At 43.7% G+C, this 27,500-nt stretch overlaps 3 protein-coding genes across 5 annotated transcripts in view; 1 reads left to right on the top strand and 2 right to left on the bottom strand.

Annotated features, from left to right (window-relative positions):
• Positions 1–22,501, bottom strand: part of col9a1b (collagen, type IX, alpha 1b) — a 39,649-nt gene extending 17,148 nt beyond the window's left edge. Inside the window, exons 1-19 of the mRNA XM_063192096.1 lie at positions 22,427–22,501; positions 21,904–21,966; positions 21,629–21,664; positions 21,436–21,498; positions 19,145–19,198; positions 18,096–18,131; positions 17,695–17,718; positions 17,045–17,098; positions 15,190–15,243; positions 14,125–14,160; positions 12,575–12,631; positions 10,234–10,287; positions 8,313–8,366; positions 6,137–6,190; positions 4,636–4,689; positions 3,029–3,082; positions 2,467–2,520; positions 1,543–1,596; positions 1,116–1,169 (exon numbers count right to left, since the gene is read on the bottom strand). Of these exons, the coding sequence (XP_063048166.1) occupies positions 1,116–1,169; positions 1,543–1,596; positions 2,467–2,520; positions 3,029–3,082; positions 4,636–4,689; positions 6,137–6,190; positions 8,313–8,366; positions 10,234–10,287; positions 12,575–12,631; positions 14,125–14,160; positions 15,190–15,243; positions 17,045–17,098; positions 17,695–17,718; positions 18,096–18,131; positions 19,145–19,198; positions 21,436–21,498; positions 21,629–21,664; positions 21,904–21,966; positions 22,427–22,489 (972 nt within the window). The 5' untranslated portion in view covers positions 22,490–22,501. The remainder of the gene's footprint in view (positions 1–1,115; positions 1,170–1,542; positions 1,597–2,466; positions 2,521–3,028; positions 3,083–4,635; positions 4,690–6,136; positions 6,191–8,312; positions 8,367–10,233; positions 10,288–12,574; positions 12,632–14,124; positions 14,161–15,189; positions 15,244–17,044; positions 17,099–17,694; positions 17,719–18,095; positions 18,132–19,144; positions 19,199–21,435; positions 21,499–21,628; positions 21,665–21,903; positions 21,967–22,426) is intronic.
• Positions 22,502–23,620: 1,119 nt separating this feature from the next.
• On the bottom strand, positions 23,621–25,785 carry LOC134441706 (collagen alpha-1(IX) chain-like). The gene is made up of 5 exons (XM_063192097.1): positions 25,711–25,785; positions 25,326–25,446; positions 24,610–24,696; positions 24,373–24,505; positions 23,621–24,041 (listed from the first exon to the last, which is right to left on the bottom strand). The coding sequence occupies exons 1-5, from the start codon at positions 25,783–25,785 to the stop codon at positions 23,621–23,623; spliced, it is 837 nt and encodes a 278-aa protein (XP_063048167.1).
• A 696-nt stretch (positions 25,786–26,481) lies between these two features.
• fam135a (family with sequence similarity 135 member A) overlaps positions 26,482–27,500 on the top strand; it is a 57,268-nt gene continuing 56,249 nt past the window's right edge. For all 3 annotated transcript variants that reach the window (XM_063191470.1, XM_063191472.1, XM_063191471.1), the window contains exon 1: positions 26,482–26,781. The gene's annotated coding sequence lies outside the window, so the exon portion shown is untranslated. The remainder of the gene's footprint in view (positions 26,782–27,500) is intronic.

The raw sequence follows: 27,500 nt of genomic DNA on the forward strand, positions 1-27,500 counted from the left end.
TTACCGGGTCAGCTGAGGTCCCTGCAAGCTGTCACTTGTGATTGCTCTGCAGCATCATAGTGATTAATGGCCATACTAAAGAGGTCTGCTCGTACTGTACTGCACAGACCATGCTGTTTAATAGAAAAGGGAATAGATCATACTCAGCTTTTTTCTTCTTTCTTTTTCTTTTCTTTTTATTCATACAATGAATAAAAAGAAAAGGTAGCACTTTATTTTAATGGTTCACTATTACAGCGAATCTACCACATTAGGTACAGTGTAACCAGTGTCACAACATTTAATACCATGTAATACCAGCGTAATACCATGCACCAACCCTAACCCTAACCCTAACCCTAGATGTAAGTACAAAATTGGTACATGGATGTTACACTGGTATTACATGGTAATAAATATTACTACACTGGTTATTACACTGTACCTAATGTGGTAGATCCACTATAATAGTGAACCACTAAAATAAAGTGTAACCAAAGAAAAGAAAAAGAAAGAAGAAAAACCAGAGTGCAATTTATTCCCTGCTTACTTGATTATTTCAGAGACGCACCAACAAGACGGAAGCGGTGTGTGTGTGGAAGATAACTTCAGTAGATAAGGACCATCAGTCATGCTAGGGTGCTATTAACGGACTTCAATTGTTTACCATAGACATAGAGTATACGAGGAGAGGAAAAAAGAGGGCAATGGCGATATGACATTAATTGAAACAATGTTTTATACTGTGTGTGTGTAGTGTGTTCTTCCTCCTAGATCTTGCAATTGAGTTGGCACCCGCTACAGGTAAGCTAAAACTCGAAACTGGCTGAGTCAGTCCTGCTCCTACCATTTTGAACTTCTACACAGAATATGTTTAGACAATGACACCGGACATTCCAGAGAATCCATCTCTAGTACGTGATGAGCACCAACCATGTGGGTGGGTAGTGTTCTCAAACTAAGTCAAATGATCTGACTGGAATCTCTCAGCCTACCTTTGTGGACTTCTACCTACCAAGCCAGATAAGGACACCAACCATGTGGTTAGAACACCTGTCAGTCATACTTACAGGAAGCCCCTGCCAATCATACAAGAAGTCTCTGTCAATCATACAGGAAGCTCCTGTCATACTTACAGGAAGTCCTTGAAGGCCGACCTCCCCGGGAGTGCCAGATTTGCCAGGGCTGCCCTGTGGAGAGAAATCAGAGGAGGACAAAGGTCACTGGGTCACGTCATCATTATCTGCATGAATATACAGTACAGTATGACGACATTATCACAGGGATCGTCTACATTGGTGTTTCTCAACGGGGGCTCTACAGACCCCAGGGAGCGTTGGGGAGCCCAATAAGGTGGGAGTTGAGAAGGATACAGATAAGAAGGGGCAGTGCTTAGTTGCAATGGGGATGGGGGGGGGGGGGCATTAGTCCATTTTATGTTTTAATACCAAGGGGGGCATTGGGAGGCTTATAATGGGGTCCAGGGGGCGTTTATTCAAAATAGGCTGAGGAACATTGTTGAATATACATGAATATAGTATGATGACTAGATCAGACTCCTACCTTTGATCCTGGCATGCCGGGAATCCCCTCACGGCCGTCAGGGCCAGACAAGCCCTACAGCAGCGGACCAGAGACACAGGTTAGACAGTGCAGAGAACATAGACAATCAACAGACTACTACTTACAAAAGTGAATCAATGGATGACAACAATGTTATCAACATGATCATCAGTGGCGGAGCTATAGTGGAGGGCAGGAAGCCCCTGAGCACATGGCCCTCCATTATTGGTGGTTGGGGCCCTATTATGATGAGTGGAGGTGCAAAACGCACACCACAAAAAGAGGTGCTGGCAACCAGTAAAACACTTGCAGGAGGAGAGAAGTGCCGCACACTCTCGAGTTGTATAAACAAGTTTTTAATGTGACAACGTTTCGGCCTGTCAGCCTTCCTCAGGCCGACAGGCCGAAACGTTGTCACAATAAAAACTTGTTTATACAACTCAAGAGCCCGGGGCCCTATTACATATGACCTTGGCAGGCCATATGGGCGGGCATACCAGTATTTAGCTCTAGAACCTGTTTTAAGTAGAAGTAGGCTAGTATACAGTAACTAAGTTCAAATGCAACCCCTACATCATACATCAATGTGGGCACAAGGCATACTGATATCTTCGCATCTTGTTTATCACCACAGAATTGCTTCATCTGTCTGGTTACAGTTGAAGCATATACAGCAACTTAAAGTACAAAATGGAGACTTAGTTCATAGAGAGTGGGTAGCGCTCACATTGGCCAATGAGTTGGAGAGTTAGGGTGATTAAATAGTATTGGCGTGTAATTGTTCTGTCATTGATGACAATGTCTCTCTACTCTATACCTGAGTAACATCTATACCTTAATCTGAGTGACACTCAAGTTATAGCGTCAAATAATTATGAACATTACAGTAGTGTCATTAGATGAGATTTTTGCAGAGGAACTTACAGGATCACCCTTGGGCCCTGGCAGGCCTGTGATGCCCCTTGGGCCTTGAACACCCTGGAACACAACAGACACAATGCTGCATTACATGGTGAATATGACAAACACAATGCTGCATTACATGAACACAACAGACACAATGCTGCATTACATGGTGAACACAACAGACACAATGCTGCATTACATGGTGAACACGACAGACACAATGCTGCATTACATGGTGAACATAATAGACACTATGCTGCATTACATGGTGAACATAATAGACACTATGTTGCATTACATGGTGAATATGTGACAGACACTATAATGTATTACATCATGAATTTGAAATATTTTGGATGCATAGTTATTTAAATGCTTTCTGAAAATCATTTACCTTTATTTCCTATTTCCTATTTCTTTCTTTGATTAAATCTGTCATTGTGAGGACGAAGGACATAAGACTGGCTTTGTGTATAAGATACACAATCATGATAATCATACCTCACCTTGTCAAAAAAACAACAACTAAATACTGGCCGAAATTCGACTGAGTCTTGCCCAACTTGGCAAGTAGACTCACCTGCTCTCCCTTAGGTCCTCTCTCGCCCATAACGCCCCTCTGGCCTTGGTCACCCTAAAGGAAAAAACACAAACACATTCACAACGTGCTTTCACAAATAAACCCACACAATCATTCACTTTGGCTGATAAATGAATGACTGTAGTATGCATGCAGTATGCATGTGTGTGAATAAGAGATGTGCTGGATTTGGAAAATGCACATTATACCATATGTATGCAAGTGAATGTTGGAATTGTGTAATGTGTTATATAGTAGAGTAGAAAACTTTTTATCAATCCCGGGGGAATTATAAAATACTGTAGGTGTATGCCTCAGGATTAAGTAAGTTCCTCTACTTTATCACACCTGATCTTCAGTGTTCAGTGGAGCTTCAGCTTGTTTCTGTTTGGTCCCTGAACAGAGAGCACTTGATAATCATCTGTCCATTGGGGACATGGTCCCTATGGTTTTCTCACTACCAACTTGACTAAGTAGCCCAAGTCTGGGTAAGAGTGACTATAGACTGCCAATGGAAATAAGTGACTAAACTTCTAGAGCACACTCGCCTGGTCCTGACCATCCCATAATACTACCATTTCAATCGAGCCAAGTCTCTTGGCGGAAGCACGTAGGATGGTGTGCGAGGCTAAGAGCACACAGCACAAGGCAACAACAGGCCAGCTGTAGTTTGAGTTGATTCGAATGTTTTTCAGTGCTAATAATGCATTCAGCGTTCAGCTGCAGCTGAAGGACTGATTAAGCAAATCCCTGCCACAAGCATTCCGGGGCAAAAAAAAGTCAATGTTTTAGTCGCGACATGGGAGGCTCATTTCCAAAACAACGGATTACAATGTCATTTAGCCTGCCGTCTTTGACTGGGTCCCCATTTGGAGGAGCGCCCTGGAGGACTCCAAGGGATAATAACAGAGCCAGATGAGTAGTGTGTTAGTGCGTCTTCCTCTGTCTGCGGTGTGTGTTTGTGTGTGTCTTGGTCTGTCTGCCGTGTGTGTTAGTGTGTGTGTCTTGCTCTGTCTTCTGTGTTTGTTAGTGTGTGTGTGTATTGCTCTGTATGCCGTGTGTGTTAGTATGTGTCTTTTTCTGTGCCGTGTGTGTGTCTTCATCTGTCTGCCATGTGTGTAAGTGTGTCTTTTTCTGTGTGCGGTGTGTGTTAGTGTGTGTCTTGCTCTGTCTGCCGTGTGTGTAAGTGTGTCTCTGTCTTCCGTGTGTGTAAGTGTGTCTTTTTCTGTCTTCCGTGTGTGTTAGTGTGTGTCTTTTTCTGTGCCGTGTGTGTGTGTCTTCCTCTGTCTTCCGTGTGTGTAAGTGTGTCTCTGTCTTCCGTGTGTGTGTCTTTTTCTGTCTGCCGTGTGTGTACGTGTGTCTTTTTCTGTGTGCAGTGTGTGTGCAGTGTGTTTCTTGGTCTGTCTGCTGTGTGTGTTGGTGTGTGTCTTCCTATGTCTGCCGTGTGTGTTAGTGTGTGTCTTGCTCTGTCAGCCGTGACGCATAGCTTACTGCAGTGGCTGCTAGCGGTGTGTATTGGAGGTCTGTGTGTGTGTGGCTGCTGTCAGCAGGATGGCAGGATTAGTCACAGGGCTGTGTGTGTGCGTGGGGGGTCATTGGCTACTTACGGTGGCCCCCATCACCCCCTGGGTACCAGGCTCGCCGTCAGGCCCGCGGGCTCCCTGCAAGAGGACAACACAAACACAAGGGAAACATCAGGATGCATTTGAATAATACTGTATACGTAGTGCCACTACACGAATACTACTGGGAAATATCAGGGCCCATTTGAATAATACTGTATACGTAGTGCCACTACACGAATACTACTGGGAAATATCAGGGCCCATTTGAATAATACTGTATACGTAGTGCCACTACACGAATACTACTGGGAAATATCAGGGCCCATTTGAATAATACTGTATACGTAGTGCCACTACACGAATACTACTGGGAAATATCAGGGGCCATTTGAATAATACTGTATACGTAGTGCCACTACACGAATACTACTGGGAAATATCAGGGCCCATTTGAATAATACTGTATACGTCGTGCCACTACACTAATACTACAGGGAAACATCAGGAGCCATTTGAATAATACTGTATACGTAGTGCCACTACACGAATACTACTGGGAAATATCAGGGCCCATTTGAATAATACTTTAGTGCTACTACGCTAATACCAAGGAAATATCTGCAGCCACGGTAGTGCTACTACTCAAATACTAGGGAAATATCAGGGGCCATTTAAATAATACTGTATACATAGTGCCACTACACAAATACTACAGGGAAACATCAGGAGCCATTTGAATAATACTGTATACGTCGTGCCACTACACAAATACTACTGGGAAATATCAGGGCCCATTTGAATAATACTGTAGTGCTACTACACTAATACTACTGGGAAACATCAGGGGCCATTTGAATATTACTGTAGTGCTACTACACTATAACTAGGGAGACATCAGGGGCCATTTGAATAGTACTGAATACGTAGTGCCACTACACTTAAACTATAGGGAAATATGAGGAGACATTTGAATAATACTGTAGTGCTACTACACTAATAGTATTGGGAATAATCAGGACCCATTTGAATAATACTGTACTACACTAATTCTATAGGGAAACATCAGATGACATTCGAAAAATACTATATAGTGCCACTTAACTATTACTATAGGGAAATAGCTGGGGCCATTTGAATAATACTGTAGTGCTACTGTACTATAATATTGTAGGAAAACATCAGGAGCCATTTGTACAATTAGAAAGACTCGAAATGAATGACATGTCGAGACCACATGAGCGGAAAAACAAAGTGATGTTGGAAAACCTTATATAGTTCATTTTGCAGTGTTAGTTCAACACTTAGAGAGCCAAATTATACTCAGAGGTGTATAAAATAGAAGTAATAACCCTCATTAGGTAGAGTGGAATATGTGTGCTTACATCATGAATTCACACGTACTACTCTAACGGTTGCATTAACACAGCACAATGTACTCTGTATGAACACATGGGTCTACAAGAACAGAAGCAAGGCTCCAGCATGTTGGCCAGTCAGTGCTTCACTGGGCCGGTCCTGAGACGGTTGTCATGACGCTTCTTACCATCTCGCCCTTGTTGCCCATCATGCCCATGATTCCAACGAGACCCTGAGGACCCTGTGGTGCCACACCAGAGAAGATGATGTTAATACAACACTTACATTTACGTGCACATCGCATTGCAGCATCTTATGTACATCACAACATGTTGTCATGAGAGAAAACAACACTAACAGTTGTGATAGGCAAAAAGACAACACCCGTTACACCACAACATGCTGTTATGAGAGAAAACCCTACCCTACCATACTTACACTTATGATAGGCAAAAACACAACACCTTACACCACATGGCATTGCCTTGCTCTCTTATGTTTGTCTTTTCTTTGTCTATGAATGGGGCGGTGAGAAACATTGTTTTGATTTCTTTGTACAATATGTCTGCTACATGGATAAATAAAAAGTGCAAAATAAAGCTGATAAAGTTTTTTTGCTTTAGTCCCCCTGCAGGTTGCAAGGACAATTGCATGCCACAGAGTCACAGACAGATGCTCTGCGCTTCCAAACCTGCTGAGCAGTGTAGGGATGCACCGATACCGATACTCATTATACTCATAATTGTACTCGTCAAGCACTTGCCGGTACCAGGAACGATACTGCTATTACACAAAACAATGCAAAATCTTGTAACGTTCTGTGGACTTGAAAGCAGCATGGAAAAAAGTGCCACCTCATACATTTACTAACATTTAAATCTACATGGAAATGGACAATAAAAATATCACAGGTGGAAAAAATAAGGCCAAGCATTTATTTTCATTGTATTTTGGTGGTAAAAGGTATCCGTATCTGTACTCGGTATCGGCAAGTAAACACATTAATGAACTCGTACTTGTATCTGCTTTCAAAAAAGTATCGGTGCATCCCTAGAGCAGTGCAGTGGGATTACTGGCAGAGGTGGGTGGCCAAGCATACGACCAACAAGTCGATGAACCAGTCAATCAATTCTAGAAGCATTGTTAAGGTTGAAAATGGGTGCGTTATATTTTCACTGCCATTTACATGTGTGAGGGAGGACAAAGATGGAAAGTTGCCGACAAAGTGTGTGTGTGTGTGTGTGTGTGTGTGTGTGTGTGTGTGTGTGTGTGTGTGTGTGTGTGTGTGTGTGTGTGTGAGAGAGAGAGAGAGTGTGTGTGAGAGAGAGAGAGAGAGAGAGAGAGAGAGAGAGAGAGAGAGAGAGAGAGAGAGAGAGAGAGAGAGAGAGAGAGAGAGAGAGAGAGAGAGAGAGAGGCCATTTCAACCATGTATCTAAACCAGTGTTTCCCAACCAGGGGTACGTGTACCACTAGGGGTACGCGAGCACACCTCAGGGGGTACTTGGAAAAATGTAATTTTAACAAATGCATGGAGCATAGTCACACTGGAATAGAAAAAGTGATGTAAAACACAAGTTAGGGGGTACTCATGGCATAACAAAAAGGTTTAGGGGGTACAAGACAAAAAAGGTTGGGAAACACTGATCTAAACCATGATGATTCAACTCAGTAGGCCTATCTGATATCTGTCACATATCAGGGGCTATGTGAGTAAACTTGCTATATTAGATTTATTCAATGTAACACCAAAGGTATTCTACATGCCTCTTCCGCTATTCTCCCTATAACACTGCAGGACAACCTGTATCAGCTTCCCCATGTCAGAAAAATTCCTTCTCCAACATCTCTTAAAGGACTTCAAATGATTTCCAAATCCGATAACGACTCGATTAATGGCTGCCAAATCACTGCTGGCTGCAAGAGCATGATGTCCTCTCTACTCCCTCCTCTCCTCTCCTCTCCTCTCCTCTCCTCTCCCCTCCTCTCCTCTCCTCTCTTCTCCTCACCTCCCTCTTCTCTCCTCTCCTCACCATCCTCCTCTCCTCTCTGCTCTCTTCTCTCTCCCTCATCCCCTCTCTTCTCCTCTTCTCCCTCCCCATGGTGCTCTCCTCTCCTCTCTCCCTTCTCTTCTCTCTGCTATCCTCCCTCCTCCTCTCACCTCCCTCCTCTCCTCTCCTCTCCTCTCCTCCGTCTCTCCTCTGCTTTCCTCCCACTTCTCCTCTCTCCTCTGATCTCCTCTCTCTTCTATTTCTCTCATCTCTTCTCTCCTCTTCTATTCCTCTCCTCTCTCCTCTCTCCTCCACTCTCCTCTCCTCTCCTCTGCTCTCCTCCATCCTCCATCCCCATCATGCCGTTCTCCTTACCATTGGGCCCTGGGCTCCGACATCTCCTGTGGCTCCCTGGTCGCCCTCCTCACCCTGTGGAGCAACAATCACATCACACAATCACATCAAATTTACCAATCAGGAATCACATTCACCAGTCACATTCACCAATCACAATAATCTATCAGGAACCATATCACAAAATCACATTCACCAATCAGCAATCACATTCACCAATCAGTAACCATTCACCAGGCACCAATCACATTCAACAATCACATTGATCAATAAGGAATCACATGCACTATTCACCAGTCACATTCACCAATCACAATTCACATCCCATTCACCAGTCACTTTAACCCATCAGGAATCAGATTCACTGATCAGCAATCACATTCACCAATCAGCAGTCACCAGTCACATTCACTAATCACATTCACCAATCAGGAATCACATTCAACAGTGACATTCCCCGATCACCATCACCAGTCACACAACACATTTAGGCTCTGTTATCATCAGCCCTCCCCCTTCCTTTGAGACCCGTGAAGTGGGGAAACGTGAACATGATGTCCCCCATCTTCATCTCGCTAGTGGTGGTTGGGGGCAATGTATTCAATGAAGTGGCACAAATCCCATGAACAATACTGCCCTACAAAGCAAAAAGGCAGTAACTGCGCAGAGCTCCAAACTGAGTGGAGCTCAGAAAATGATACTGCAATCCAGTATAAGTAGTTTTGGGGAGATTATTGACATGTGGCAGTTTTGTTACTTTATATTACTACCTTTTGTGCAAATAAATCATTTTATTTAAATTTTAACTTTGATATATATCTTATTAAAGTCATAGTAACTCACTTTCCACAACAACGCAGTTACTGCCTTTTTGCTTTGTAGGGCAGAATACAGGGCCCTTTGATTATAATGCTGATAATAAACAGGAAAAGGATTGTGCAGCTAATGAAGTCATTCATATGAAGTAGTTGGCTGGGGCATAGCAGTGTCGTCTCCCTTACTGAAGTTCAGTTGAGCAATGAAAGCCAATGAACACATTTTCCCAACGAATCGCTCTGTTTTATCAGGAGACCCCAGTGCTGCAGATAGGCGAGTGCCCAGTGGGTGAGCACGCGCACGCCCCCCCAATTAGCATTTTTATTGCCTAGACGCTAGCAGATATCCCGATGGCTATTGCAGACGGCAGTCCTATGTGTTATTGCTTAATCTACTGAACTGCTTGTAATTGCAAATAGTAGTTTAAAAGTGCGAACATTAATCTTACTGTTTTTTCATAAAGGATAGTGTGGGTTGGGAGGGTTGGGGGAGTGAAATGAATTCAGCTGGGTACGTATTGCCTCTGACATCGAACAGCTATTCCAGCCGCTGCTTCCACTTGTGGATTATTCATGCTTCTTATACGGTTTACATCCTGATGAATTATGAATTTGTCCGCAGGTTTACGGGATAAGAAAATATAAAAATGTGCTAATGAAATGTGCTTTCTGGGAGCTGAGCCCGTGGTCCTGGCAGAGGTGGCCGACAATCAGGGCCGGATTAACGCACAGGCCGGGTATGGCTGCAGCCTACGGGCCCCCACCTGCCAGGGGGCCCCTGATGGGCCAAAAGTGAAAAAATGCAGAATTGTGAAAAGATGCAATATTGAAAACATCTTCTGTTGTGTTGAGTGCAGTTTTGAATCTATTTAATACTAGTCTCCAGAGTTATTATTAGATATGTTATTCCTAATTCCTAGATCGTAATTATGACTCTGTCTATGTAAATTTGTTGCGTAATTTGCTTTCCGGGGGGCCCCACACAGCAACCTGTAGCCTAGGGGCCCCGGGCCATCTTAATCCGGTCCTGCCGACAATATGATACACTGTTTGGAGATGGACAATAAAACCTAATGCTACTGCGGCAGTTGCTGTTGCTGCGTCAGCAGGCCTGGGGCTGTGCTTACCTTGTGTCCTTGCTTTCCTGGCTCACCAGCCTCTCCCTTCACACCTTTGTGACCCTGTGGAAAAGGACACACATGACAGATCACTCGATTGGCCAGCATGAGTTACCTCTTGTAGCGCTCATCGTTTAGTATAGTGTTTCTCAACGGGGGCTCTACAGCCTCCCGGGGGGCATTGAGAAGATTGCAAACAGAAAGGGGACAGTTGCAATTGGAGGTCATTAGGGGCTTTTTTTATACTGGGGGGGGGGCATTGGCAAGCTTTCGATGAGATCAAGGGGGCACGTGCTTAAAAAGGTTGAGAACCACCATTTCAGTGTGATACTTGGATGTTGATCAAGTGTGAGCTATGGTTTTGCCTAAAGTGGACTCTGGAAAGTGCTTGGACAAAATGTGCAAGGTGCAGACTGCCTTCCCTAAGCAAGTAGCAATTGATAAGTGAGAAAGTGTGATTTCTGTCTCATCTAGCTATTCATATTTGTACACATAGGTCTACTTTCTATTAACCTACTTTTGACACCACACTAGTAAACAGAGCTTTGTCTGAGCATTGACAGGAAGTTGTCAGAGGTGGGATGCACTGATGTTCCCCAAATGCCTTTGTGTGTGCATTCCAATATGTGACCTTACGTCCTCCACTCGGGCTTGTGGCCTCACGTTTTGCTGATGCCCCGCCTCCGTGGAGAAAACAATTAAGTTTCCCAGCTGTCAGTCTAGCCAAAACATTTTTTGGGGGACTATTCATCATTTACCATCCTTGAAAATGAGAAAATGACTTAACAATTGAGCTTTTGCGAAATATTGAAATATAATGCTGCTGTCAATGATGTCATCGCGACATATTACTTCCTGGTACGAGGCCACAAGCACAAGTGGAGGACGCAAGGTCGCATATTGGAATGCACTCTTCGTGTGCTATGAGACAGATAAAACCAACAGACTTCTGATTGATTTTTCACCAGGAAGAAGTAAGAATCAACAGACAGGCAAACAAAGAACTAAGAATTGGCAGACAGGCAAACTTCAACTCCTTCCTAGCCTGGGAAATCCCATGTTGCTTTGCACAATCATTCCGAACTGAGAGACAGCGTTTGGGAAACGCAGCCCTGGTCAGCATGCCTTTGATTTCAGAGCTCCTGTTTTAGCCCTAATTCACACCAGAGCGGATAAGCATCGAGCGGATTTTGGACGCCAGCCACCGGCGGTGTCCCATTCAAATGAATGGCAAAGTAGCAAATTAGCTTTGGCTGTGGGGGGATTTTGAACTGGACTGGCCACGCACGCCGGCGCTGTCGGTGTGAAAGGCCGAGTAGAACACACCGGCCAAAACTAAGCAGAAAGACCTCAGTCGTCTTGCTGCCGTTTCGCCCTGCTCTAGTCTGAATTAGGCCTTATGGAATACTCTTCCACATCAGGTCAAGGAAGCCAATTCAGTGGATGTTTTCAAAGCCAATTTAAAAATGTTCCTTTTTGCACTATAATCTACCCTACAACGGGTTAATGCACTTGATATCTGATGTTTCATATGGTGTGTGGACTTACTATACTGTGGTTTATCCTGTTTCATTTACGCTATTACCTCCGCCAAGGAGGTTATGTTTTCGGTGGCGTTGGGTTGTCTGTCTGTCTGTTTGTCTGTTTGTTTGTCTGTCTGTACGCAGGATAACTCGGAAATTTCTGAACGGATTTGTATGGAGCTTTGTGGAGTTGTTGGAAATGACAAAAGTAACAAGTGATGAAATGTTGGTGGTGATATGGATCACGATCCAGGATATTTTTAAAAGATTCTTCACCATTGCAGGATAGGGCGAATTTTGACATTCCAGTTTCTAACTCCACAAAAAGAAGGCAGAAAGATTTGAAAAAGAGTGTAACATAGTCAAATGCTCTATTAAAAAATAGCTTCCTTGGCGGAGCTCTGCACTCTATAAGTGTATTTCTAGTTCTATTTATGTTATTTTATCATCTTATTCATTCTTATATATATTAGGTAACTTGTTTTAAGTCATTTCTATTCATTCACATTTGATCATTTTCTTCCATTTTTATGTATCTTAATTTATCTGATTTGCTTTTTATTTATTTATCTAAAATATTGATTTTAACATTTACTTTCTTCTTTATTCTAATTATTCTCATGTAAGAGATCAGTAATTCATGTAAGGGAATAGAAGTCAAATAAGGCAGTCATTTATGTACAGCAAGGCAAAAATTACAGTAACACAAGGTAGTAATTCATATAAGACAGTAATTCATAGTAGGGATCAGCAATTCATATAAGGGATCAGTAATTCATATCAGGGAGTGGTAACACATATTGAACAATAGTCTTGTATGAGCTCACCTTCATGCCTGGCAGCCCAGGGTGACCAGGAGCGCCAGGAGGGCAGGCATTGGGGCACTAAAGAGGAGGAGACAGGGGAACTCAGGTGACAACACAACATGGACATGGACATATAACCACATGAACGGTGAGGAATGAAGGAATGAAGGAATAAAGGAATAAATGAATAAATTGATGGATGGATGGATGGATGGATGGATGGATGAATGGATGGATGGATGGATGGATGGATGGATGAATGGATAAATGGATGGATGGATGCATGGATGAATAGACTGGACGATAGATGTGTGGATGAATAGATTGATGAATAGATGGCTGGATGGATAACTTAACAAATATACAAAGACAAACAAATAAGGAAAGAAGTAAATGAATACAGATATACATTATCAAACGACCATACTACCATACATGCAAATTCATGTGTGTGTGTGTGTGTGTGTGTGTGTGTGTGTGTGTGTGTGTGTGTGTGTGTGTGTGTGTGTGTGTGTGAGTGTGTGCGTGCGCGTGCAATGTTGTTCATATGTACATGTACATGCAGTCTGTCTACAATGGCCAAAAAGCAATCTGTAGGGATAAAACACCTTCTGCTACACCCCCAGTAGCAACTATAATCCATGATGAATAGAACTGGCAAACTATGCAGTAGCCAAGAGTTAAAACTCAAACTGTAACAGCTATACATCCTCTTGCTATAACTAATAGCTCATATAGCCTGCTATTGCTATACCTTGCGACTCCTATACCTTGCTGTGTATCTACTGTAGCAGGTACTGGTCATGATATTCTTAACAGCTACACATCATGATAGCGCTTACAGCCAAACCTCATGCCAAAGATTTTCAATATGGTAACCAAGATATCACGTGTCACCAATGCAACAAAGTGAGTTCTGGTCTTCTAAATGGGCCTGACATTCCATTCCATTGAGCTCCATTCATTCTACTAGTCACCTAAAGGGGCATGGCAGCCATAGGATGGCAGCTTAGAAACGTATGCCACGTCCTCAACCAACCCACCTACTCTACTTTATCAACAGTCTCTGTTGATGCTGCATAACAGGCAGATACACCTGATGTACGGTAATGTATTGTGACATTGTAACATTACATAACATTATATGCACTGCCCTTGCTGTGTACCAAATGGCTAAACCTGGTACTATACCAAACCACCATATCAGAGCGTTGAGATAACACGTCAACTTGAACCGTGAATCGCGTTTGTGCATCACGACTTTGCATGTTCCGTGGCATTAGTAAGCAGCTAACAGTTATATGATGATAGATCTACTGTACATGACTGAACAAGTATCAGGATGCACTATGGTTTGATGGGAAAAAAACTATCTGCAATAAATCACATTAAAAATATTTATGGAAATGATTTGTTTTTGAATTAGTGGTGATGATTATTGTTCCACTTAGACATGTGTCTATTAAACAAAGCGCTGTTCTGCAAGCCTCAGGCATGACATTTTCCTGCATAATTTCCATTCAAAATGAGTTGAGCGTCTCTGTAATAACCAAGAACTCCACGGTGCTTACCAATTCCATTGTGCCACCCAATGCACCAGCAGCTCCCTATGCAAAAAAAGGAAACAAAAGCAAACAATAAATTGCTTTTTTACTTCCATAAACACGCTGTTAAACAAACAATTACACATTTTGCTCTTGTAAAGACAAAAGAATAATAGAAAAAAATGTTGAACAGCAGACAAGTACAGCATACAAATGCTCTTGCATGACTACTGAGTATTATGAAGTCTTACAACTATGGTAACTTGCAGACATAAACATAAACACAGGCGTAGACGTAAACAAATGATGTGTACGTGTCTGACCCAAACAGCCCCACCCACCTGGACCTGTGGAGATGCACAGTTGCACACTGAGAATGACCAGTATATTCCTCACCGTTGCACATTGAAATTGAAGAGTACATTCGGCACAGTTGCACATTGAGAAGGTATAGTATAGTTCAACACGGTGAGGTCACTGGTCCTTGTGCAATTGTCCCACAAGTCCCACGAGACTGATAACAAAGAATCCTCTAGAAGAGTAAGATACCCCAAGTTCGGTCTCCTAAGGGCCTCCGCACATCGGCTCCGACAAAGTGCAGAGCACTGCTCCGCAAAAGTTAAATTCCATTGTTTTCAATAGAACCCCGCACACACGCCGATGTCCACGGACATTCGTGGATGTCGGCTAACGGTTAGAGACGAGTTCTATTTTGTCGGAGTGGCCCATTGACTAACAATGCTATGTTCATGTGAAATTGGGTTTGGGGGTCGGAATTCTGTCGGAAGCGAAAATGCTCCACAGTGCTGGCGGAGCCAATGTGCGGAGGGCGTAATGGGCCGTTGTCACCTCCTTCTTCTTCTCTTTCTGTGGCGTCGTTTGGTCACGGCTTGCTGAAGAGATGCGCCACCGTCACCTACAGCACTAAGGGGTCTCCTAGCCGAAGGCCTCCTAAAGGGGCGTTCCCCTGACATCACACGGATCCAGGGAAAGTACGGGCTTGATGTATCAAACTCTACTAGACGATTCTGTGCTAATAATAATAACGTGAAAGGTCATAGGCCATGTCAAGGCGCAGGACAGAATACTCACTCGAGGTCCAACAGGTCCCCTGGGTCCTGCTGGTCCGCGCACCCCCATGGATCCCTAAGGGGCATCAAAAAATACAATAAATACACAAGCATGCAGAATGTCCTTTACATGCAACTACATGCAATTTTGTTGTGTGCAGTGTGCAGTGTGTACTTGTGTGCAGTGGAGTGCTGTGTCACAATGTCAATGGGAGCTGGAGTTTCCCAGATGGGCTTTCACTTCGCTTTCACTTCACATAAATACACAAGCATACAGAATGTCCCTACCTCCGCAGAGGACAAAATACAAAAAAAACAGTCAACGTGTGCGCTCCGGAGCATCAAACGGCCCGTCAAAAGTATTTCCATTTTTAGTATTTTGGTTGTGTCAACTTGTAAAATGAACTATATCCTCCTGATGTCCATCTTCACTCTCTGATTTATTGTTCTTTCCCGTGGGAAATAAATCTGATTATAAAAATATATCACCCTCCCTCAGAGACAGATCTGTGGTGTCTCTGCTCTGCAGCTCCTGACTTTACCGTCTTCATCCACACACACACGCACACACACACACACACACACACACACACACACACACACACACACACACACACACACACACACACACACACACACACACACACACCTCTAATGGGGTGAGGAGGAAGCATACCCAATGCGCGCGCACACACACACACACACACACACACACACACACACACACACACACACACACACACACACACACACACACACACACACACACACACACACCTCTAATGGGATGAGGAGGAAGCATCACCACCACAAGCACACACACAAGCACACACACAAACACACACACACACACACACACACACACACACACACACACACACACACACACACACACACACACACACACACACACACAAACACACACACACACACACACACACACACACACACACACACACACACACACACACACACACACACACACACACACACACACCTCTAATGAGATGAGGAGGAAGCATCACCAATGCACACGCACACACACACACACACACACACACACACACACACACACACACACACACACACACACACACACACACACACACACACACACACACACACACACACACACACATACACACACACACACATCTCTAATGGGATGAGAAGGCATCACCAACTAACACACACATGCACACACGCACACACGCACACACACACACACACACACACACACACACACACACACACACACACACACACACACACACACACACACACACACACACACACACACACACACCTCTAATGGAATGAAGAGTAGTCATCACCAACGCTTCAGTAAACCCCACAGGTAGTGCCAAAGCCAATTAAGATGAAGTCAGGGCCACATTCCAGGTGAGTATGACTCCAACTCACATTTCTTAGAGGCCTTTTAAGAGGCTGTTTAATGCAGAAGGACAGTGATTTTGCCTTGTCTCATCTGGACTGACATGCATATCACACACACAAGGAAATGATTTGAGGAATGACTGTTTTTCATTTTCTTTTACAAATAGGAATCATCTTGATTGACCAGACCAGATGCTCCTGTGTGTTGAGGCGACTATAATGTGTTTTCCTAATACGTTATCTCCTAATACTCTGGGTATGTATCGTTTGTGTGAATCACTGCTGTAGAGCCCTAATGCACGCCGTTCCACCAGTGTAACGCTGTAATACTCATTGAAAGGTTAACTACCACAGTATTACACTACTTTAACATTACACAGGGCCTTTAGTAAGGCATTATGACGTGGTCACTACCATTCCAGTAATAGCAAATTCATAACACAGTGTCTCAGCGGGTTAAAACGCTGTTAGCGAGTACTTACAGGAGGTCCAACTTTGCCCATCTCGCCAGGAAGCCCTCCTGGCCCTGGTGGTCCCTGTTGCCAAGCAATAAGAGGGTTAATGACAGGGTTTTTTTGGGCTCAGGCGTCAGGTGGAGTAACTGCATTTATAATGCCCATAAATTAATTAGTAATTGGTGGTTGATATGCAGCAATGAATATGCTTCTTAGATAGTCCTCTAAAAACAAACAAACAAACAAAAATCCATACAATAGTGGCACTGGCTGTTGTGCGGCACCCTGATGTGTGCTACTGCTGAAACATCACTGACCCAAGAACAGAAGAGAAAGAACCACCCATCGCCTGATGCCTTACAATAAGCATTACAGAATTTAACCATAGTCACATGTGGAAACAAGATCATATACATGGGTCACCGTGTTTGTAAACACAATATTGTGAGGAGGGGCAAGACACTGGCAGCCAACCACGGGAGCTAATTTTTTGACTGACAGCGGTTTCCAACAATCAGAGGTTGAGTTGTGCGTAGCTAGTTTTGTGCAGTCAGGGGAAAACAAACATTTAGAACTCATGTATACAATACAATACAATACCATATGTATTTCTATAGCGCGGTATCACAACAATGAAAGTTGTCTCAGACCACAAATGCCACAGGATGTATACTTACAGGGGCTCCGTCAGGTCCAATACCCTATGGAGGGAGGAGAACATTGTCAATATAATTACAACGCAACAAAATCAACATCAACAAAATTATCAACTTAAAATGCTGTGCTGAACAATTCAACTATTAATTCATTCTACACTCTATTTGTACAGTCTCAGGCTGGTATGGATAACCAGTGATATCTCTTCCTCTGGTTCTCCATAACAAACATGTTTTAATAATCTCAAGAATACAAAGTATACCACGAGTTATTTTGCAATTGAATGGACTATCCAGGCATTGTTTTGGTACTAGTGAAATCGTGAAAATCGGCAGGTCTGTGAAGCAAATAATAAACCATCATGAAAAGCTTAGCTGACACGAGAGCATCTAGCTTCTAAAATAAAGAGTTTGTCACTTACAGACATGCCACGAGTTCCAGGTTTGCCAGGTTCTCCCTGAAATGGATAAAATATATATATTAGATTAGAAGATCAGGTCAGCATCTACCTGACCTTCTTGTCTCCCATGGGGAGGGAGGGGGGTCATCCATGTTTGGCTCACCTCTCCACTGGACCATTTAAAGCATTACCACTGGAATGCTGACACCTGTCAGAGGATCAAAGTCTTGGGGGCCATGGAGCCTCTCTGCTTGCCAGCATAACTGAGACAGCAATTTCAATGAGCGTATGAATCCTCAGGTGATTGCCAATTATTTGAAGTAGTTACATATTTCTAAGAAACTTGATGAAGCCCTTTGTGGTGTGGTATTCCAACAATGTTTTGGCTGGGTCACAGCAAGCAATCAAGCGCTATGTTGATGTGCTCTTCAACTTTTTTCTTATTTATTTATTTCGTTGAAAGCAGACAGAAAGTGGTAATCAGGCGGCTTGGAGAATATCGACCCATTGGTCACTGTGGCTGCACCACACCACTGTGCACTGAGCTGAGGCCTGCAGGTTGTTAGCTTAATAAGGCCTGATGCTAAGAGAGAGAGCTGTACCCATGGAGATTACAAGGGGGTACACTGAAAGGATTAGGGTTGATTTGTCACGAGGTGCTGCCGTGCATAGTGTAGTGAATTTCCCAGATCTTCACTCCACTGTGCAGAGCTACAGTCAGGGCTGGACTGGAGGCTGAAATAGGGCCCGGGCACATTTGGCTTAAAGGGCCCCCTCCAAATTAGCGGCGCAGAACTGACTCGCTGGTGGGCCCGGCACCCTCGTGGACCCCTGTTTTCAGAATCTTACTTTTTTTTTTTTACATTTCTGAAAATAGGGGCCCATGAGGGTGCAGGGTCCACCGGGAAATGCCCGGTATGCCAGATGGCCAGTCCAGCCCTGGCTACAGTAGAGATGGCAGATAACAGGGGCTGGCTGGCCGGTTGCCACCCGGGGGTCTCGGAGGAGGGAGGTAGGAGGAAGTCCATAGCCCACAGCCCAAAGCCCCATTAGTCTCATTAGTCCCTCACCTTCTGACCAGCAGGCCCGTCTGGTCCAGCTTCTCCAACAGGGCCGGTCAACCCCTGCACAAAAACAACAGAGAGAGAGAGAGAGAGAGAGAGAGAGAGAGAGAGAGAGAGGGAGAGAGAGAGAAACAGACAGAGAGGGAGAGAGAGAAACAGACAGAGAGGGAGAGAGAGGGAGAGAGAGAGAGAGAAAGAGAGACAGACAGGCAGACAGAGAGAGAGAAGCAGAGCCAGAGGTACGGGTGTTAACTAATTAATCAGAAAAGGATAAGGATCGAGCAGGGTCAGGTTGAGGATGTTTTGCTTTTAATGGGCTCTTACAAAATAGCCTGCGGCATTCGCCAGATCCGTCTCGACTGGGGAAAAGGGATGTGAGTGGCTGCTGTTGTCACCTTGTTAACCTGACAATGTAATTAGCTTTGCAGTGTAATGCTGTTAAGAGCCATTGATGCCGATGCTGTTGTATGTGTACAAACTGCCTTGGGTACTAAACTCAACAACTGCGATTCCCTCATTTATTAGCAAATGTGATTGGACGTTTCATCATGCAAACACATGGATAGGTAGGTACTGTTGGCCTCTTTACTATCTCAATATTACATGAATTCTTATATCATTCCAAGTACAAGTAGCAGTCACAAAAATAACAAAAGTTGCAATTAAGTGCAATGAAGTATAGCTAATCATAAGCCATAATCATCAATCCTCGTCATAATTTCATTTCATCATCTACCATCATCCTTTCTTTAATCTATTTGTGCTACCCAACTTTTCTGGCATTATGTATGGTTTATATGAATGTATCTAAAAAAATCATCATCATCATCATCATCGTCATTGTCATACATAATCATCATCTTTATGCCTGTAAATACTTACATACCCATAAACATTCAAGATTACAGAAGACTACCAACTCTGTGAACAGTGGGTGGGGTTAAAGGGGTGTGGTCAATGTATAATTGTGTCATAAGCCCCGCCCCCACATTAACCCATAAAACTAGCAGTCCTTATCAAATTAGCTCATATACATCCACCATCTTCCACCACGGAAGATAGAAGCTCAAAAGACCCATTTCTGTGGACTACTTCTATATGGATATGGCCTATTTCTATCTCTAAAACTGTCTGACTCCGAACTCAACACAATGATCTTGAGTAACAGTAACTCGGGACACTGATAATTCAGATCTTTCATGTGGTCCAGGGACTCTGCAGGTATTCTGACTGAAAAAAAAGAAAAGAAAGAAAACCTTGAAGCCAGACAGCCTGGGACCTGTGAGACAGACAGGCAGGCAGGCCGCATTCCATCCTCCAGTGTCTCAGACTCAAACAAACCCCCATTCACCACGTCCATTCCACACTCACTTGAGGATTCTCAATAGGAGGCTACACTGACCAAAGGTCCGGCCAAGATACACACTACCATTGTGGTCCCGATGAGAAATGCTGAGGGGAGGCAAAACACTCGCTTGCAAAAAAAACCCCCAAAAAACGGCAACAGAACTTCAAAAAAGGGGGATATCAGTGTTCAAAAAGCTTATGGATTTTTGGGGGTATTTTTATTGGGTGCCTTTTGCATCAAACATGACAGGCAGCCCACTACAGGAGCTGTTCAAAAACAGTGAAATAAAACAGTTCAACATGTGGGCTTGCAAATGAGGGGATCCGTATCTGCCCCCCTGTGTTAAGTTAGACGGCTCAGGTCCAGCATGGGCTCTTCCTCTCCACATAGCTACCCGTCAGCATCCATGTCCGGGTGTTTTCCTAACCCAGGCTTCCACTTTCACAGGGATCACCGGTTAATTAGGTCCAGGACACCAGCTTCCCCCGGTCTAACAAAAAGACTGTTGTCTAAGAAAAGGGGGTAAACTCCTCTAGGACACTTTACCTTCCTCCCCCATCAGAAAAAAAAATCTCTTCAGGAAAAAAGTTTTTTTTTTTTGTTCGTTTTTTGACTGAATATTGAATAACTTTTCCCTGCATACATTCCAATCAACCTAGTGCCCCATGAAGGAGTGGCCACCATTTGTAACCCTTGGCCACTAATGACATGGCTTCACTTGGCACCAAAACAACTGTGCTGCTGGCCAGCCTGTTGGCCCCCATGTTAAACAGTCTCATCATAAGGCATCATCATCATCAACTGTCTCATCATAAGTCTCTTCATCATCAACAGTCTCATCATCAACAGTCTCTTCATCAACCAGATGAGCTACTATGGATGAATATGCAGGCAGGGGAACTACAGGTGGATGCCTGCCGTACGGCCAACATGTCTGAGGTATACTCACATCAGCTCCAGGTAAGCCAGGTAGTCCCGAAGACCCTAATTTGCCATTGTCTCCATTGGGGCCCTGCACAAAAACATTGAATGACCCAGATCATTTAAAAACAAGATCAGATTTTAAATAAAATTATAACTGTGACTAGAAATATGCTGAATATAGAGGATTGGCATGTATGGAAATAGGAGGGGATGCTTACAGGTGGCCCATCTTCTCCATCATCTCCTCTCTCCCCCTACAGGAAAAACATGCTGTTACGGAACTGTCAACAACAACAACAACAACAACAACATTTAAACAGTAGCTACCATTTACCTTGTTGAAAAGCTATAGTAATAGCATATCTCATGGCTTTTCTAAAAGGGGTGTGTCCTTTCCCCTCACATAGGCTACAGGTCATGACCCCTGTACGCTAAGCAGGAAGGATGGATTACACTGCTCTCTCTTCGGAAGTGAAGTGATATCAGTACTTACATCGATGCCGTCAATCCCAGGCACTCCGGCAGGTCCCGCTGGACCCGCTGCAACCCCATTTCTCTATTTAAAAAAGAATTCAAATGAAATGAAAGCCTATTCTGCTATTGCCTTTCTCCCATTTGTGTGAAAAGAGATTTTCTTCACAGGTGCATTGCACTGCAATGGCATGCATTCTTTAAAACAATTATGCCAGTGCATTAGTAAATGCACATACTTTTAGACTGTTGTTTTCTGTTCTATTTCAGCATTGACTGTGAATTATCATGCATAGGTGCCTGTTACTCTGATTGAAGGATTTTTTAAGAAGAAGAAGAAGAATCTTTTGCATTTGATGACTTTAACCTGTACACTCTGTTCACAAACATGTTGAGAAGAAATAGTATATGCATGAGAAAGCAATCCAATTCAGAGTTGGACATGCACACAAATTAAAAAGACAATCCACCCAAAACGCCTAGGGCTCACCTCAAATCCTGCGCTATTTATCTGTGGAGTACACAAAAAGAAAATATAAACTTACTTGAGCGGAGCAAATTAAAAATATCCCCAACAAAAGCAGCAAAAGCGGCCCGCGACAACCCATGACGGAGGCCCTGGTCTCTCTCCTCCTGACTAGAAACCCGAAAAACTCCGCTTTCTGGAATTAGTTGGGTTGCCGGACCCCCTGACAAAGCGACCCAACTAAACTCGTTTCAACACACTGAAGGACGAGAGATACCATAACTCGGAAAAGCTCATGTTTATTCATGACACTGCTTTTCAATGGGAAGCGATTGGAGGAATGGAAGAATGTAGGAGGGTGAAAACAAATACCAGTCAAGGGGCAGATTTGAAAGATGAGCGCGGGAATTCAATTGTGGAATTTACCCGGCTGTTTTTTTTTTAAGCGAGGGCCTAGTGCTGTGCCATTAATAGGTCTATTGTTGTTCATTTAAACGGGTTGGGAGTCAGCCGTGGTCCGTGAACAGACAAACTACTTTCAAAGTGACGTTCCGTTAGTTTAAGTCACTCAGAGGATCAAAACAGTTGATGTAGCCTGAAAGTCTTACCGGTGCCTGTGCTGAAAGGTCATTGCATGCCTCTCGTTGGGCACGCGCGATGTCACAGTGTACCATCATGTACAGCAACTCGAACTGGAAAGAAGTTACTAAGTTATTATTTCAATTAGACTAATGATCAAACAGACTTTCTCTTTATTTGCCACAGGATATGAACAAACTAGTCCTACGGTATGACTCATTGCGAAGCGGGGAGGGTCGATTCTACATTCGGGTAGGCTATGTTACATGATTCACTCAGCATTTGGAGGCCTAGGCTAGGCCTATCATGAAGCCATCTTCACGTCATACAAAATACAACAAGGGGTCAGTAGTTGTGAATACAATGAAATGTCTGTCAGCTTGTCTTGTCGAAGTTAAAGAGTAACTCCACTAGAACGACCATGTTACAATTCCCACTTATCTGCAGAAATTGGTTCAGCCGAGCAGTAGGCCTAGTTTCCATTCCAAGACGAATAGGCATATAGACCTAGGCCTAGTGTAGCCTAGTCTATTACCTTCTTTCTCGGTTTCAAAGAAAACAAGATGAATTAAACAATAATGAATAATTTAGATAAAATCAGAGTGTTAGAGGGCTTAAGTATATTTCAGTACAGCGTCAGAGGCGCATCTGGTCAGGGGATATTAGCACGGTCTCTATGGCAAGCACATTTAGCCTATACAAAAATAACTTCACTCACCGGAACGGCAATGGCAGGATGGTCCTTTAATTTCCCAATGTGTGTGAAGCCATCCAGATTAACAGTGTTTCTCAGTAGCATGATTTTGGTGTCGACAACGACGCAATCCACCATCAGAGTCACTGAGGTCTCTCTGACCACAAGAAAGAGGCTGTGCCATTCGGAATTGAATAGTAACGGCAGGTCGAAGAACTCCACTGTCTGCCGTCTGCTTCCAAAGGAAGTATAAACGAACTCAAGGGACATCAGCTCGCCATTCAAACAAACTGCTAGCTGTTCGTTACCGTGCAAGTCCAACACCTGCCATATATTCCAACTTTCCTGAAGGGTCGCACTGGGCATCCGAAAAATGGCCTGAAATGCAAATTCCACCGGTAGACCCAGGGGGTATGAGGACCTTAACAGGGGGAGACATAAAACATGTGACCAAGTGACCTGGATATGTTTGAATTTGTTGTAGAACACCTTAATTCATGAGGACTTTGGCCTATTTCAAGAGTAAAATCCTGCTTTTGTTATTTCGGAGAGTTTTCAGGAGAACGCCTGACAATGTAAAATCAGCACCATGGACAGTGGCGATTATTGACAATGAACGGTAGGCGTTGGCTGGCGTCTTGCGTGCTAAGGAAAAAAAAAACTTCACTTCAAGTTCAAGTTTCTAATGCTGAGTGGGTGATGGGAAGAAGACTTATTATTGACCTTGCTTGTTACAGTTCTAGCCTGCCTACCTTGTATTGATCCGGAAGTTGAATTCCGGGCCAATTCTATACGCCAGTTGTTGAGGCGTGGATCCAACCACATTTCTCAAGATCCCACGTCTCGCTAATTCAGCTATGTGGAATTGTGACATTAAATAAAAACCTACAAGGAAAGAAACAAAAAAAAAGAAAACATCGAACTATTAATCATCGCTGCGTTGTGAAATCTAATACTAAACAATAAAAGAACGGAATTGTTAAACTTACCTGGAAACTGAGCATCTCCAATCTGTAGGCCTATTTGGGGACAACTTGTCTGTTCGATTTGAACATTGCTCCTGGAGAAAGGTACTCCTGGACACAAGAATAGGCCCACACGGTGAGGTGTATGTGAGTGCGTTCCACTGCGCTCATGTGCATGCATGTGCGCGCATTATGTTTGTGCGCACACGTGTATTAATGTGCCTGCACTCACTGTGTGTGTGTGTGTGTGTGTGTGTGTGTGTGTGTGTGTGTGTGTGTGTGTGTGTGTGTGTGTGTGTGTGTGTGTGTGTGTGCGCGCGCGCGCGCGTGCGAGCGCGCGTGTGTCTGCTTGCACGCGCGCGTGTGTGCACTGTGCAATTGCCGGGGTGCAAGACAACAATGTTGACAGTGAAGACAGTGAAGACACTGAAGTCAAGCTGTTTGTTGAGCAGTAGGCCTACTGGGGAACAACATGTTGAATAAACAGTGACTCGCAGTTGCAACAGCTGAATGTGTGTGGTGTGCAACATAGAGAAATACTATCTTGATCTGTAGGCCCATGGCCTATCATTCGGCTCTAATATCATATAAAACGTGCGCAGATGTGCATGTATAAACATTTCATTCACATTTGAATTACACGTTAAGTTATTCAGAAGTGTCCCCAATATGCCTACTATAGCCTATCAGTTTGTTATTTATGTAGGCCTATGATATTTAGTAAATTTCCGTGCACTTACGCTGTGCGTGTAGTCCCGTACAGAAGCAGCGAGGAATCACGTCGCATAAAAGAAAGAGAACGATTCCCCTTTGGAGAGCGGGCAGAAAAGTTAAGGTAGAATAGAAAAGGTATACACTACCCTACCAATGCAGAAAGACTTTGACCGGATGATCACCTTCATTACAGATATCACCTCTGGCATTTGATGTGATTGTCATTTGTCTTGACATTTAAAAAAAACAATAGGCCTAGACTTCCAACGTGTAGGCCTATTAATCATTTAGCCTACTGCGAACAGAAGAATCAAACAAAGTTTAGGCCTAGGCTATAAGACCTACTCGTCTGATGGCGCGCGATAAGTCATGAGGAATAGGCTATTGTCGAGTGTAGATGGAATAACCTACCTGATTATCCTGTGTGTGCTGGTTTCTGGTGTCATCTTTTATCGCCTGCTCGGATTCCTTGTTTCCTTTGGGCATCGCACCTTGGTCTTAATGGAGTCACTCACACCCAGGCCTTCCCCTGGGGCGTGGACCTCGAGTCCTAAAGGATAAGTTGCCTATGCCTCTTCTAGTGTAGCAGACGTCAGAGAGCGATTGTCTAACTTAGTACCATCTCCCTCTCCTGTTCATGATGCTGGGGAGTCTGTTTGGTCATGGTCTGTTAAATGATCAGAGAGATTGCGTTGGGTTGGGCTTCGCATCCCCCAGATAACCTCCTCGACACTAGCTGTCAAATGCCCTGCCAAATTAAGACGATCGTGCTCAGTGCACGAAAATGATTTTATTGGCAGTGGATAATGCCCACTGAAACTATTTTAATCTGAGTTGTAAAACTATATTTTCTTTTTCCACAAGATGTCGCTATTTCATTTGATTAAAACCTGTCCGCGTAGGCCTACAGTGTAGGCCACCTTTGTGTTTGTTTTTACACTAACGCCGTGTTGGTTCAAGAAGAGTGGCAAAAACATAGTTTAATATTTTAATTGGTAGGCCAATGCATATTCCCTCATTTGCTGTCAGTCCGTGGAGTAACCAAAACTAGATGATTGGCCCTAAGGAAGCGACTAAGCCCAATGGAACAAAATGATCCCTGTGTGATTCTACAACATACCTGCTGGTGGCGCTGTTTCTTGCAAGCCATGGATCTGACAGAGGGGGAAAAATCAGTGGCAGACCATTTGCGAAAGGCATTTGGGATGCGAACCCGAGTCTGATCATGTTTCAGAACAGTTGTAGCTGGAGATGTCTTTTAATTTCGCCAAATGTTGGATAGTGCGTCTTTTTATGTCTTTTATTATTGACTGTCCTCTACTATTTTTTCGTTTTGGAATTCTGAAAAGTGTTCCATAAGCCAAGTTAGTACGGCGGTATGTGGTGAAAAGAAACGCCGGGTGTGAAGGATATTGGGCAATTCATCTCATAAATCAAGCCTGGTGCCTGGGCCTTTCTGTTCAAGCGGGGTCTTTGAAAAAGGTAGCGGCTTCTCTTGTTTACATCCACACGTTGTTTTATGTTAATGTTGTTTAGACGCCAGCTAGGCATACAGAGTGCCCGACTTGTGGAATGTTTTGTACTGAAGGGAGTAACATTAGCTTGCTGTGATGTTAGCCAGCAAGCTACCCACGGTAGTAGGCTAGTTAGCTCGTTATTGCCAGCTAAATGTTAGCCAACTCTGGTTCGCTCATATCAGCTGGAAATTTGACGCTTTTTAGCTAGCTAACTGGCTAAAGCTCTAGCTGGATTCATCAATGACCTGGAATGATTTGCTTGACGTTACTAGCCTGGTTAGCTGAGATTCTCCCTACATAGGAATTCTAGCTTTGGCATGCTGTATCAATTATTCTTTATTTCGTGCACCCTATCCTAGCACATTAGTTTTTAACCGCGTTGTGAGCTTGTTCTATTATCATATGAGTGATTTATGATCTCAACACGTCAGAGCTAGCCGGTTCGGCATTGCCAAATATTAATTGTTATGATAATATTTCCTGTAGGCTACAGGTCATCATATCTGCGTGAATGAACTTGTCATTAGTCTACTTTCCTATGAAAGTTGCTAGTGTAGTGCCTCCATATGTGGGCTAGCAAGTACCTTGGCTCATTTAATTTTTCCTAGCATACTGTGAAAAACACTAATCAACCCTCTGCCACCTAACTTTAGTAGGTAGCCATCACAGATATTGATCTGATCA

Source organism: Engraulis encrasicolus, chromosome 24 (genome assembly GCF_034702125.1).
Source record: "Engraulis encrasicolus isolate BLACKSEA-1 chromosome 24, IST_EnEncr_1.0, whole genome shotgun sequence".
Lineage (NCBI taxonomy): Eukaryota > Metazoa > Chordata > Actinopteri > Clupeiformes > Engraulidae > Engraulis > Engraulis encrasicolus.

What these genes read in the sequence shown, in the direction of transcription:
- LOC134441706 (XM_063192097.1), bottom strand. Translation starts at nt 25,785, where the DNA reads ATGCCCAAAGGAAACAAGGAATCCGAGCAGGCGATAAAAGATGACACC. An exon ending in TACGGGACTACACGCACAGC is followed by an intron (nt 24,697 to 25,325) that starts GTAAGTGCACGG and finishes TCTTGTGTCCAG; the next exon opens with GAGTACCTTTCTCCAGGAGC. An exon ending in TGGAGATGCTCAGTTTCCAG is followed by an intron (nt 24,506 to 24,609) that starts GTAAGTTTAACA and finishes CTTTCCTTGTAG; the next exon opens with GTTTTTATTTAATGTCACAA.